The sequence below is a fragment of the Eptesicus fuscus genome, chromosome 15 (assembly GCF_027574615.1).
Source record: "Eptesicus fuscus isolate TK198812 chromosome 15, DD_ASM_mEF_20220401, whole genome shotgun sequence".
Taxonomy (NCBI): domain Eukaryota; kingdom Metazoa; phylum Chordata; class Mammalia; order Chiroptera; family Vespertilionidae; genus Eptesicus; species Eptesicus fuscus.
In genome coordinates this window covers 64,689,572-64,703,113 of record NC_072487.1, presented here as the reverse complement: position 1 = coordinate 64,703,113, position 13,542 = coordinate 64,689,572, and the positions used below count along the sequence as shown (strand labels likewise).

General features: G+C 37.2%; 1 protein-coding gene across 2 annotated transcripts in view; it reads right to left on the bottom strand.

The window, feature by feature from the left end:
• Window positions 1-476: 476 nt before the first annotated feature.
• MEGF9 (multiple EGF like domains 9) overlaps window positions 477-13,542 on the bottom strand; it is an 84,918-nt gene continuing 71,852 nt past the window's right edge. Inside the window, exons 3-6 of one of the 2 annotated variants that reach the window (XM_054726928.1) lie at window positions 12,495-12,634; window positions 7,270-7,413; window positions 6,466-6,735; window positions 477-4,645 (exon numbers count right to left, since the gene is read on the bottom strand). In XM_054726928.1, coding sequence (XP_054582903.1) covers window positions 4,194-4,645; window positions 6,466-6,735; window positions 7,270-7,413; window positions 12,495-12,634 — 1,006 coding nt within the window. In that variant the 3' untranslated portion in view covers window positions 477-4,193. The remainder of the gene's footprint in view (window positions 4,646-6,465; window positions 6,736-7,269; window positions 7,414-12,494; window positions 12,635-13,542) is intronic. The other variant, XM_054726929.1, reaches the window with a different exon arrangement.

Sequence of the window (13,542 nt, the reverse complement as noted above, 5' to 3'; positions counted from 1 at the left end):
AATATATGTTAATATCTAGGTTTTCCCCCTCAGGGTGTGTTGTTTTGATTTGTTCTAAGAAGGGGAATCTTCTTCAATGTGGGTTTGTTTTTTTTTCCGAAGTGGAAAACATTCTTTATTGATTTCAGAGAGAAAGGAAGAGGGAGAGAGAGATAGAAACATCAAGGATGAGAGAGAATCCTTGATCTGCTGCCTCCTGTACGCCCCACACTGGGGATTGAGCCCACAACCCGGGCATGTGCCCTGACCGAGTATCGAACTGTGACCTCCTAGTTCATAGGTCAAAGCTCAACCACTGAGCAACACTCGCCAGGTGGAAGCATTCTTTAAAAGAAATTCTTAAAACAAAAAGCATAGTTAACAAGTGAAAGGTTCAAGATTTTCATGACATGGTTTGAAAATAAATGATCTGTGACATATATCAAAAGACTTCCAACCACTCTTACCACATAAAAAAGTAAAACAACAAATCTACAATAGGTACAAATTATATACATTTATTTTTAATAATTTTAAATAACACTCTTGTATAAATTCTTTTATATATTCAAATCATACACAAATTTAGAAATGCATCATGAAGCCTAGTACAACATATGGATGAGAACACATTTTTAAAATTTGTGTTAGAATTTTAGTGACATAAATACAACTTTAATGTTTCAGAAACATTCTCTAATTGCTTGGGCTGAAATTTAATGTATTACAGAGTGCTTGTGCCTAGCATTAAAATTTAACTTTAAAGCATTTAGTTTTTGCATTAACTTAACTCTGGAGCCCTGGGCTCACATTCCAGGGCTGCTGTCGCAGTTACTGCGCGTAGGACAGATTCCCAACTGCTTTTGAAAAAGCATCATTCAGCCACTGACATTTTAATGATCCATAACCCGTAGTCCATTTGATATTTGACTTCTTCAGATGAATCAGCATGTTCTTCCTGCTTTTCCCCTTGGCATAGTCACTGGCTCAGGGTGAAAGAGAAAACTTGCATTCATCTTCCATTATTACTCCCCTGCACACACCAAACTCATTTTAGCTCCCAAACTCCTTACTACTGTATCAAGATCATAACAGACCAAAGCTTCTTCATGGATGAGGCCAGAAATGCTTTCCTTACTCTAACAGGTTACATTGGGTGCTTTTTACTTCTCTGAACTTTTGTCAGAGAGTTTTCCTTGAGATGTGTCAATTCAACTCCTATCTATATTACTTCAAAATGTATGAACCAGGGAATATCCATTACAAGTGGTGTTATGTTCCCCACGTGTCCTACAAAAAAATATAGGACCAAGGTAAATAATCTAATAACCCAATCCCAACTGAGGCTGTCAGGAGGAAGTACTGTTGTCAGGAGGAAATAATTTTCTGCCTCCAAAATAACCAAGTCATCTGACCAAAATTAAACCGGGGTCAGTGAGTGTTGCTTTAATGGTCAATTTCCTTGGGAATATTGGGCTAGAAAGTAGTCATATAATTTGATGCTTCTACAAATCCTCTTCTCTCCAAATCTCCTCCCATTCCATGTCTACTCTTTGATCCTCTCTTAAAATTCAGGTATCCCTAAGAGTAACACATTAAGTCCACAGGACCTTAGTATAAATGAGTTTTAGATTTTATTATCATTTTTCTCTATAACTGAAGAAATTATTAATAAAAGACCTCTGGGAGCTAGAGGATAGAGGGGAGGGGTGGGAATAAGGGAGGACAAACATACTTAAAAACACTTAGAGCATCTAACTGTCTGAAATGTTTAAGTGCTTGTTAAAATGAATTAATGAAGATAAAAGTATCACTCAATAGCAGTATCTGTTATTTATCAGTAAGATTCAACTAGCCTTATTTGAAAATAAACACATTTCTAATTTCTAGACAAAAATTCTTCCAGTACTAGTCTTTCTAAAGGATTGATGGGATCCTCGTGCTGAATGCCATAGTTCATAGGATGGATCATGCCTTTAGAGAAATGAATATTGTGTAATGCATTCCATGCTAGTTTTCTAGTCTGATTTTGGTGGTAGATCACTTCATGATTGACTTAAATTTTAAAGCAAAATTATTTCCACCAGAAAAAAGAGGGGACATGAAATATTACTTAAAATTTTTTAAGTCCTTCATTTTATTCCATTGGGAGAAATTAAAAACATGATCTAGGACTGTTCTTAAGTTTTAAAGGTAAACATTCTTTGTGATTAATTTTTGCAATACCTTCTAAGGTCTGTTTCAAGGAACTCTACATGGCCAGAATCTGGACTGTCTGGCTCCTTTCTCTATTGGGTTAACTTCTGTTTATCAAATGTTCATTTCTCACCATCATTAATCCCTGGCTTTGGGGGGTGGTAATCTGGGGGAAAGCAGGTATGCCACTTTGCACAATTCCTTCCAATGTGCAGTGCACAGCCTATACACACATTATGTGGCAACTGCAGAGGAACGCAGGTTTTCTCTCCCCACTTGGAAGAATTCACTTTAATGAAGCACAAACAGGTATTTTTATTTTCTTATCACCAATACCGTCTTCAGATAGTAATCTTCCTGTGTTCTTTCCATACAGTCCTTCATAGACATAGGCCCTGGATGGCACCTTGTACAGTCTTTACTCTTTTTTAACCACTTGGACAGTTTTCTGTTCTGCTTAATAAATATCTACAGTTATCTTCTGTCTGCATTTTCTAACTTTAATCCACAATCTGCCTATATCATAACAGATGAGAGCAACAGTGGATGGCCTCTGGAAAAAACTGCCCCTAAAAACAAGGACTAACCATATCCACTCAACTACAGTGCTACTCTCACCTGGACAAGAAGATAGGAGAACTGTAGCCCTGCAGAGAGATGGTACATTCCTCATGGTATATGAGTGACAGGCTATGTTCAAATGTAGGAGATACTTTTTTTTGAGGTGGGGAGGAGAAATATAAATATTTCACAGGCATGAAAATGGGATGCCAAGTGATATGATAGCTTTTCTTTTGGAACTAAAATATTTATAATTCCTTTGAAAAACTACCTTTTACATTAAAAAGCATTTTAATGAGGCTATGTTCCACATTAATCTATATAAAATATAGAGAGTGGCTAATGTCTAATTAGGTGAGTAGCTTGTAGAGTACAGCCTGTGTTCCAGCTTAACAATCACTGACTTCAAAATCTATTGCTTGAATCTATAAGTCAAAGAACACATAATTCTATGTTTAGAATGAGAAAGGGAAAGAAAGATTAGAAACATTCAACCTTTTATAAATTTCAATGATGTCCAAAGAGGGACTAAGAATGAATGATGCTCACCAGAGTCCCAGCTCTAGCAATATTGCCATCTATTTTACATTATTTTAACCAATCCCCATATTTTCTTTTTACAATGTCATTAACTGCTGTACAAATACATTCTAGATAAAATATGACATGATTTTTTTACAAATAGATACAAATACAATGTTGACCAGATATGCTACATCAAATATATACACCTTATTTCTCTAGAGGCAGGAATATTCCTTATTTTTAGATAATTCATCATTTACACTGAGACCTTAAGGAGGACTATCAGCTTCCTGCTCCCAGATATTGCCTTCCTCTCTGTACCATTAGAAGCTTATCTTGTGCCTTAATCCTATCATTGAGCAAGAATTCTGAAAGGAAAAATGAAACCCTTCTAAAGACCTTGTTGGGACTTTTCTGCTCCTATTTTAGAAACAATCAAGATTGTTTATTGTGATACAGCCCAGACATTAGCTTTTCCTCAATGATGTCTTTTAGTACAGTAAATGAATATCGTCCCTGAACCTCCTTTTAAAAAAAGTGTTTCAGGAATGGAGATGAAGTCTTCCAGTAGTCCTCTCCCACTCCACATCCATCATCCTGTTTCCGCTGGTTGAGTGAACACTCCCCAAGAGTCTATTTGGAGGTCAAAGCAATTAGGGCTGCACTATTGGGTTCAGCCTTTCTATACTCCCATGTGGTTTGTACAAAAATATACTTTACTTCAAGTCCTTATTGATAGTGACTGCTTCAAATCTTCATGGTAAACTAAAAGTAATAGGCTAAGTGCATTAAGAATTTGTACCTGAAGACTTCGATGCACTATATGCCTTTGCTTTCTCAGCAAACTCTACCCAGGCTCTGTCATGCCCAGGGGCTGATGCTGTCTTAGTGAGCACTGTGGTCTAACAATTCAGGAGAACATGTCTAGCTCCTTAGGCTTTGTAATTATGCATGGATGTTGTCAGAGTCAGTTGCCCATTGGGAGTCACTTCATTGCCATCATCTTCCAACAATCCTGACACGTCTGCATTGGGAATGCTGTCATGGTAGCTGCTGAAACTGATATTGTCTTCTTTCAGCTCGATGGTCCAAAAGGGGGCATTGAGTTTCCGGTTTTGGTACTCCCGGTACATATATACAGCCCCCACAAATCCCATCAGCAGCACCACCACAATGATGATGACAGTCAAAATGATGATGTTAAATTGGGTCCATGAAACATCAGCTAAAGCTGATGTGCTGTTTTCAGCAGAGCTTACTGAAAAGATAGTTTGCAAGGTGGTGGGGGTAAATGTACTATTTATAACAGGGGTGGGCACTGATGTGGTCAAAGAGGCATTGGAAACCAAAATGGTAGAACCTTCAGGTGTTGGAACAATAACTTCTGAAAATAAAAACAGAGAATGAAATGTAAAAGACAAAATTATCTAGTTTTAAGAAACAATAAAAGAAATACATGGGAGTGGAAGTTGATATGGCATGTTGACATGATAGTTTTCTTTAAGGTCATGCAAGTTAAAAATAACTTTTAGAGAAATATAGTGAAAAGAATCAAGATCTAGAAAGCTTGATTATTATATCCATGGCTATTATTTAAAATGTATAATATCTATATTAAAATCTTTGGGGAAATTCTAATGTTGGAATTTTCCATCCTTCTTTATTCTTGGATAGATTCATACAAATTCCTGCAAAGACAGTAAATATGTCACTACCGAGTTCTAAATCACGTGGTTAAAAGTGACAGGGATAGATGATAATCATTTGAACTAAAATAAGTTCAGCATGTCTGATGGCATTTCATAAGGGCAAACTTCTCTTCAAAGGAGACAAAAAGAAAATAGGGGAAAAAAACTGTATTTCTAGTTACTTCTGAATTACACAATTTAAATGTTCAAAGTTGATGTCAGTCAAGAGAAAAAAAGAGACTTCCTTTAATTTCATGTATAGTAATTCTTTCTTGTGTAGATTTTAGCTATTTTATAATTAACATACTACACTTTGTACTTCTGAGGCAGCATAGCTCAGTGGAAATACCAAAGGTCTAGAATTAAGTAGAAGTGTGTGGTTATAGATAAGTCAGTTAATCTTTTTAAAACTGAGGTTCCTTATCTATAAATGGGAATAATAGTATCTACTTTGCAAAGTTATTGAAAGATTAAATGAGATAACATACATTGAATGAAATACATTATTAAATGAAATAACATTGTTATTTTTCAATGTTTACAGTGCTTGGCACATAGTAGTCATTCAACAAAATGATTACTTCTATCTTTATAATTCATCACCACAATCATCCACATCAATTTATCCTAAAAAGAGGCATGTTTTACATTATTTAATAACCAATAATCACCACAGTCCTGACACCTAAATGTAGACAAGGTATGCCTCCAAGTGGGAAAGAGAAATGAGTGACAGGATCTCCAGGCTAGTGCTAAGGTTCAATCTGAGTTTCGTAGCCTGGATCACAAGAGAATAAGGATATCAAGAAAATGGCAGGACAACCCTTGCCACAGGCTAAGTATCTATCAGCCCAATATTCAACATCTGTCAGAAGATCAAAGGGTAGTTTGTAAAAGAACGTGGTCTAATCTCTGTGACCTAGTAAAGCCTAAATTTTCTTAACTCATCTTGTATCTCTAATCATTAATTTGTATCTAAACCCTTCCTGAACCTCCCTATAAGAAACATTTTGCCATTTGAGTAACCTTTTCTTTTAAAAATCAAAAGGAATATTATTACTATTTCCTCCATTACATACGGGAAATCTTAGGCCCAAAGTTAGGATAGATGCTTAAAACAAACTCATTTTTCTCAGCTGGAACTTCTAACCAGATTAGAGGTCCCTATTTAAAAAGACCTTTGCTGATCACTGGAGATGATGAGAATACAGGAAGCAAAGGAAAAAAAAATGATAGGACTTTTAAATTATTAACATAAAAATAAAAGTAGATGAATAGAAAATGTGAAAACACTGCAATGACTTGGTCTTGGTCCTCAAATTTCTGGAGTTGATTTTGGAGTATCAGGAGAGCAGCAGGAATGGAAGGAATTCTCTTTAGGCAAATATCTATCAAAATCTATTTCCAGAAAACTCCTCTTGTGGAATTAGAAGGTTTTACAAAGCAAAAGGTAGCTGTCCTGAAATTTTCAATGCTAGGCTTAGATATTAAATTTACAACCTTAGGTGAAGTTTACCTTTCTTGATGCAATTTTCTTCCAGGTCTCGAACATAACCTTCTAGGCAGTTCTCACACCAAAACCCAGTGGTGTTATGGAGGCAGTTGATGCACTCTCCACTCTCAGGCTTGCAAATCTTTGGAGTTTTAATTGGGTCCACGTGGCCATGACATTGGCACTTCATACAGATGCTGTCATAATTGTAATAGCCATTTTCACATTTATTGCAGTTCTGGCCTGTGTAACCCTCTTTACACTGGACACATTTAGGTTCCAATTCACCCAATTCTAAAACAGAAAGAACATCAAAATAATTTAGTCCAGTCTCAAGCTACAATTGAAAATGCAAAACAATTACTAGTTCTCAAAACAGATTATAAGCTTTCCCTACTACCTCCTCTCAAATTTAAGAGACACATGGAATCAAACTAAAAATCTACACCTTATTTATTAATTGTCCAATTTACTGTGAGAATGATGGGGCCACAGAGAACCTATTCAGTAGAGAACAAAAGAAATATGCTTACATAAGAAATCTAAATAATTACAATGAATAGGCACTCAATTTTTTATCCCTTCCTCTTTAGTCATGACAGATTAAACAGAATATGCTTTTAACAAAAACTTCCTCATCCCTCTCTCAAGTCTCATTTCACATATGTATTTGGATTTGACTGCAAATGCCTTGAAAGGAAATTTTTGCTGTTATTATAACTCCCTTTCACCTGCAGCACCCAGACTTTATGAACACATTTTATACCTATTGATAACTGATTCACTCTTTTTGCTTCTAAAAAATAAAGATTTAGAGAAAGGCCTTACTTATGATACAACTGCCTGTAGATGTCACTGCTGAACAAGGGCAGCGAAAACATTCTTTAGTGGCATCGGGACTCTGATAAAATCCTTCTTTGCATTCTTCACAGTGGTCCCCTTTGCTATTTCCCAGACAGTTTAAACAAGCACCTAAAAGAAGTAAATTATTTTAAGAAGTTAAAGATTTACTCTGATAGCACAGTAACTTTATATAAATCATACCTGCAACAAAAAGACCTTAAGAGATATCAAGAAAAAGTGGTCCAATAGAGATTGGACAGAGTTCAGTTTCTGCCCCATCTTACTTCTTACATTGGCCAGGTCTGCAAGTTTGGTGCCCCCTAGCAGATTGTAAACTCTTTAGGGGAAGGTGACAAGAGCTGCAGTAAGCCCTTGTTGATTGATTGACTACATACTGAAAGTAGGCCAGCTATTTATAAAGAAAAAACAAAAACAATCTAAAAATCATTGAAAGAAAATAGGTAAAACTATACGATTTGAATCACTGGGATACTGAACTAAATAAGTGAACTAAACCTATATGTTACGAACATGCATAAATCTTAAAAATAATGTCGGTTGAAAAAGCAAATTGCAGGATGATATATATGGAAGGAGAGTATTTACTTTTTTTGTTTAAGTGTTTTTATTGCTTTCAGAGAGAGGAAGGGAGAGGGAAAGAGAGACAGAAACATCAATGATAAGAATCACTGATCAGCTGCCTCCTGCATGCCCCCCACCGGGATGGAGCCCAAAACCAGGGCATGTGCCCTGACCAGGAATTGAACCATGACCTCCTGGTTCATGGGTCGATGCTCAAACACTGACTGAGCCATGCCAGCCAGGCTGAACTTCTTCAACTTTGATTATTTTTATTGTTATTGTCACTATGAGAGATGGTTCCTTTCCCACTAAACTCAGTGACAAAATGTTGAAAACATAAATTGCCACATGTAAAAAGACTTTTCCTCATTTATTTCACCATTTCATAGTTTATATATAAACTTGTCAAAAATATAGCAAGTACTGATCATGTCTACAGGGCAGAAGGCAAACTTTAACCTGTCAAACAGAAAGAAGGCTAAGCTTATATGAACAAGGAAGAGAGTACCAAGAGATAAGGTCAAAGAGAAAGGCGGGGTGGGGAGGGAGGCTGAGCACCAGGTCAGCGAGGGGGCCAAGGGCTGAGCGGGCCTGGAGGCTGGGTGCTCGGGCTCTTGGGGCTCCCGGAGGCTTCCTCCACCATCTACGTCCATACCACCCTGAACACGCCCCATCTCGTCTGATCTCGCAAGCTAAGCAGGGTCGGGCCTGGACTTGGATGGGAGACCGCCTGGGAATACAGGGTGCTGTATGCTTCTTCTTTTTCTTTTTTTTGGGGGGCGCCCCCATCTTCCCTTTGGCGGTGTGGGGGGGGAACCCCTCCCAGGGGCTACTCTGGGAACAGACCCCAAATCAGGAAATTGTGTCTCCCGTCTTACAGACAGCACCCCTGGATTGGAGGGGTGTGTCAGTTACATGTTTGAATTTTATTCCAAGAGGCCTTAAGCATGGGAATGACATTATCTGGTTCTACATTTTTAAAAGATCACTCTGATTGTTACATGGAGACTGGACTATGGTAGGGTGGGGGTTAGAGGATGAGAGAGCAAAAGAGGAGGCAGAGATCAGATGAGTGTCAAAGTAGTTCAGAAAGAGGACAGTGGCTTAGACAAGGATGACAGCAATGATCATGAACAGTGGTCAGACTCTGGGTGTTATGCTGAATGTCAAGCTAAGAGAACTTGCTGATGGATTGGATATTTGCAGTAGGAAAAAAAAGGAATAAAATATAACTCCCAGGCTTTTGGACTCAGCAACTGGGTGAATGGTTGCCAGTCACCAAAATGAAGAACATAAGAGTAAAGCAGATTGACTTATAGGGTAAAATAGAGATGTTTTGGGGATGTGTTAGGATTATGGTGCCAATTAAAGCCTTCAAGTAAAAATGTCGAAAGCATTGTTATATCTTTGAGTGTGAAGATCAAGGAAGAAATGTAAATCTGGTAATCAGCACATGTGTAGATGACATTTAATTAAATCCAGGGGGCCAAAACGGTTTGGCTCAGTTGATAGAGCGTCGGCCTTCAGACTGAAAGGTCCCAGGTTCGATTCCGGTCAAGGGCATGTACCTTGGTTGTGGGCACATCCCCAGTAGGGGGTGTGCAGGAGGCAGCTGATCGATGTTTCTAACTCTCTATCCCTCTCCCTTCCTCTCTGTAAAAAAAATCAATAAAATATATTTTTTTAAAAAATTAAATCCAGGGGACTGAATGAGATCATTTAGAGAGTGTATAAATGGAAAAGATAAGAATGCCAAGGGCTGAGCCAACTTCGGATGGGGAAAAAGAGCCAGAAAAGTGTGATATCCTAAAGTGAAGAAAGTCATTGAGGAGTGAAGGAGTATTCAACTCAGTCAAGCTGCCATGGAACACTATGAATACATGAAGGAGCTTAATTCTTAAAAAGAAGTACACAATATGAACAGAAAGTTCTAGTTTAAAAAATAATAGTCCTCCCACCTCCACTTTAAGGAAAATATGTGCTCTATAAAGAAAATCTAGAAAAATACAATAGAGTAGAAAGACAAAATAATTACCTAAAGAACTGTGTAAGATTTTGAAAGGTTACTTGAAATCTCCACATAGAGAGGTTTGGATTTTGGTTTTTAAATAATCTAAACGTACCCCACATGTCATTTTTATACCCTGCTTCTTTCCCTCTCATATTGTTATATATCATTCTTTAAAACATTTTAATGACAACATAATAGCAGTTTCCATTTATTGATTGTTTATAATGAGCCAGGCACTGTATTAAGAGTTTTATAAGTATACTAGAGGCCTGATGCACAAAATTCGTGCAAGGGGCTTGGCCCTCACAGCCCCGGCTTCACCCAGAAGGTCGTCTGGACAGTTGTTCTGCTGTTCGGTCTAATTAGCATATTAGCTCTTTATTATATAGGATTGCATTGAATCTTTACAACCCATGAAGCAGTTACTGTCATTATCCCAAATTTCTAGATTAAAAAAAAAAAAACAGGCTAAGAAACTTGCACAGGTAAAGATTTCACTTTATGTGCTCTTAACCATGTATTGCCTAGATAACATAATTTGCTTCATTCCCTGCTAGAAATAGGATGGTCTAATTTTTTAGAATTATAAGTACCACTTTGATGAACATCTTTGAACATAAAGCTTTTTATGAATTTAGAATTATTTTCTTAGACTAGATTCCTAGAAACAGAATTACTGAATCAAGGAAGTATTTTTAAGACTTCTGATACACATTGTCAAACTGCTTTCCAAATTTCCCCCCAATATATCTTATCACGAAAAGGTTAAAGTCTACTTCAATATAAAATACAAGGTATAGAAAAAGACTAGAGTGAGGAAAAATAAAGACTATGAAAACATAGTAAGTGACCACCAGAGGGCAACCGTAACACAGCACTCTTGGAAAAAAAATCTCATTTTAGACGAAAGACTAATTTTATATTAAGCATACAGTTTTAAATCAAGTATTGGCGATCCTTCACATTGGATTCCATTTTTATTATATTTCAAAACAGATAAATCATTTATTTCTCTTATTACTAACTGCTTTTAGAAAGCATAACCATGAAAAGGATTTCTTTTGCCTTAAAATTATCTCCAGAGCAAGGACAGGTTGGAATTTACTTAACATTAAAGATAGCTAGCTTAATGCTGCAAGGAAAATAAGAAGTTACAACCAGCAATGTGGACTGTTTCCTGGTCCCGCAAAAGATCTAGGGAGCAATTTAAATTAACTCAATATGATGAAGCATTTCTGCTATTATCTAGGATTGGAACTCATGTATTGTATTTCCATTTACTTGTTCATTTATTTTTTTAAAATGTTAGTTAGTACTTACTATGTGCCAAGTTACATGCTAAAGATAGTGTACAATGGTGAACAAAACTGATGTGGAACTTACAATGTAGTGACTAAGCCATATGTGACTCATAATCACAAATAAATATGCAATTACGAACTGTGATAAGGGCTATAAAAAAATACAATGTGTATAAATGGGAATTATCATTTATCCTGGAGCATCAGGAACTGCTTTCTAATGCAGTAACTTTTAACTAAAGGCCTGAAGGCAGGATATGATTTATTAAGGTAAAGGGTCCAGGGTTGGGGATAGAAGTGTATTAGAAAGGCCGTTCTAAGCAACCTGAATTTTTATTGGGGGAAAAAATATTTCAAAATTAAAGACCAGAAATGTTAATTGTCTTTAGTTTTTTAATACTTTAAGTTTGCCTAAATGTGGATTTCTTGTTCTTATACTGCCTAGGAGCCCGGCCAGCGTGGCTCAGTGGTTGAGCGTCGACCTAAGAACTATGTCATAGTTAGATTCCCAATCCAATCAGAAATTGAGAGGGGTTGAGGATGATCACAATCTCAGTATGAGTCAGTTCACCAACGGTTCATCACAATTCTTGGTCGTGGCCCTCTAAGACTTCTAATTGAGAACCTAACAGGCCTGAGTCTCCTCAGCCCTGAAAGACTGCAACAGATTCAGCACTTCCCTTCAGGTCCTACTCGCACCTTCTAAATCTGGCAATGTCTTGAGAGAGAGATGGCTGTATGTTGTAGCAGGTCCTCTTTAAAGAGATTTTTGTCTCCTAAGCACTACAAGACTGAGAAATTTCTTTCTACCTTTTGGGCTAGCCTTCTATCTCCTACACAGTCAGCTAAGGTCCTAAGAGAAAAATGGCCTTGTGTTTAGAGCGCCTCTAGTTTCCAATCCATCACACAAGCCCCAAAATACTGCCAAAAGCTCTTCTTGTATCTCTTTCCTCAAAAATCATTCCTTTGCTTGGGCTAACCTCTGTTCCTTAGCCTATGCCCAGATTCAGCAAATGTCCCCTGGAAAGGAGATAACTAGGATCATCAGCTTACGTAGGAGTTCTACACTTTTTGGAATTTTAGTTCATATCATCCTCCTTGTTTCCACAGCTCTACGATCAATAAGATTTTTAAAATTTATTTGTATGTTTTTTTCAAGTTTTTGTTGCAGGAGTTTGGCTTGCTAAAGCTATTACATCCCACTTAAAGGAGAAAGACCCTTACAAACTATTTAGAAAGAATCAACCTACAGATGAAGGACCTCAAAATAAAAAGAACAATGGACTGATATTTAAAAAGATAAGGAAAGTGTGTACCTGTGAGGGCATCACAACTGGCAGATCGATTATTGCATTGGCAGGGCAAGCAGCCACTCCTACTAAAGCCATAATATCCATCTTGGCATCGATCACATGCAGAGCCGGTGACACCCACTTTACACTGGCATTTCCCAGAACTGCAAATAAAAGCAAAGACAATAAGCAAAGTAAATCAGTTTAAAATTGTGTTGCTAACATCCCATCATTCGAGGATCTTAATGTAGAAATTATTTCAACTAGAAGTATTGGCCTTGTGTTTAGGGCTCCTCTAAATAGTATGACTTTTTGGCTGTACCCCACATGTTTTTCCATAAATATTCAATTAACATAGTACTAATACTAATAATTTGTGACAACTTAATCCTCTACTAGGTAGTTTAAAATGAATGATAAAGGAGCCATGGAGAATATAAGTCCCAGAGCTTAGAAATCATTGTTCATTAAGTACTGGGGCATAGAACTGATACTACTGCTACATCTCATTCCTGAATCATTCCACAGTTCCACCAGCATCCACACTGCCCAATCTGGAGATGAAAAGAAAAACCACCTAGCCTTCACCCAACCCTAGCTTCTGGGTGAAGAATATGAAGACCAGTATCTTAATGAAAGTGTCAACTAACATTTAGATGCTGGAAACTTGATATAATTTTCTATTTTAGGTACAGGCTATATTAAAATATATCTGGTAATTTAACTGGAATTCACAGTTATGTAAAATGACTGTATGGTGATATCTATCACTTTCTAGATTAAATCCATATAAAAATTATAGATTTTCAAACCCAAAGATCTAAAAATCTAAAGAAAAATAGTTTATTTAGTATCCCATCTCTTCTTATTAATCTACTAGGAGCCCGTTGCATGAAGTTTCATGCAATAGACTTTTCCTTCACCTGGCTGCCGGCACCAGTTATCCGCCAGCAGCAGTTTTCCTCTGGCCACCCGCCGATCAGAGTGCCTCCGGCCAGCACGATCGGCCACCCCAGAGGCGCTCCTATCGGGCGGGTGGCCAGAGGAAAACTGCTGCTGGCGGAAAACTGGT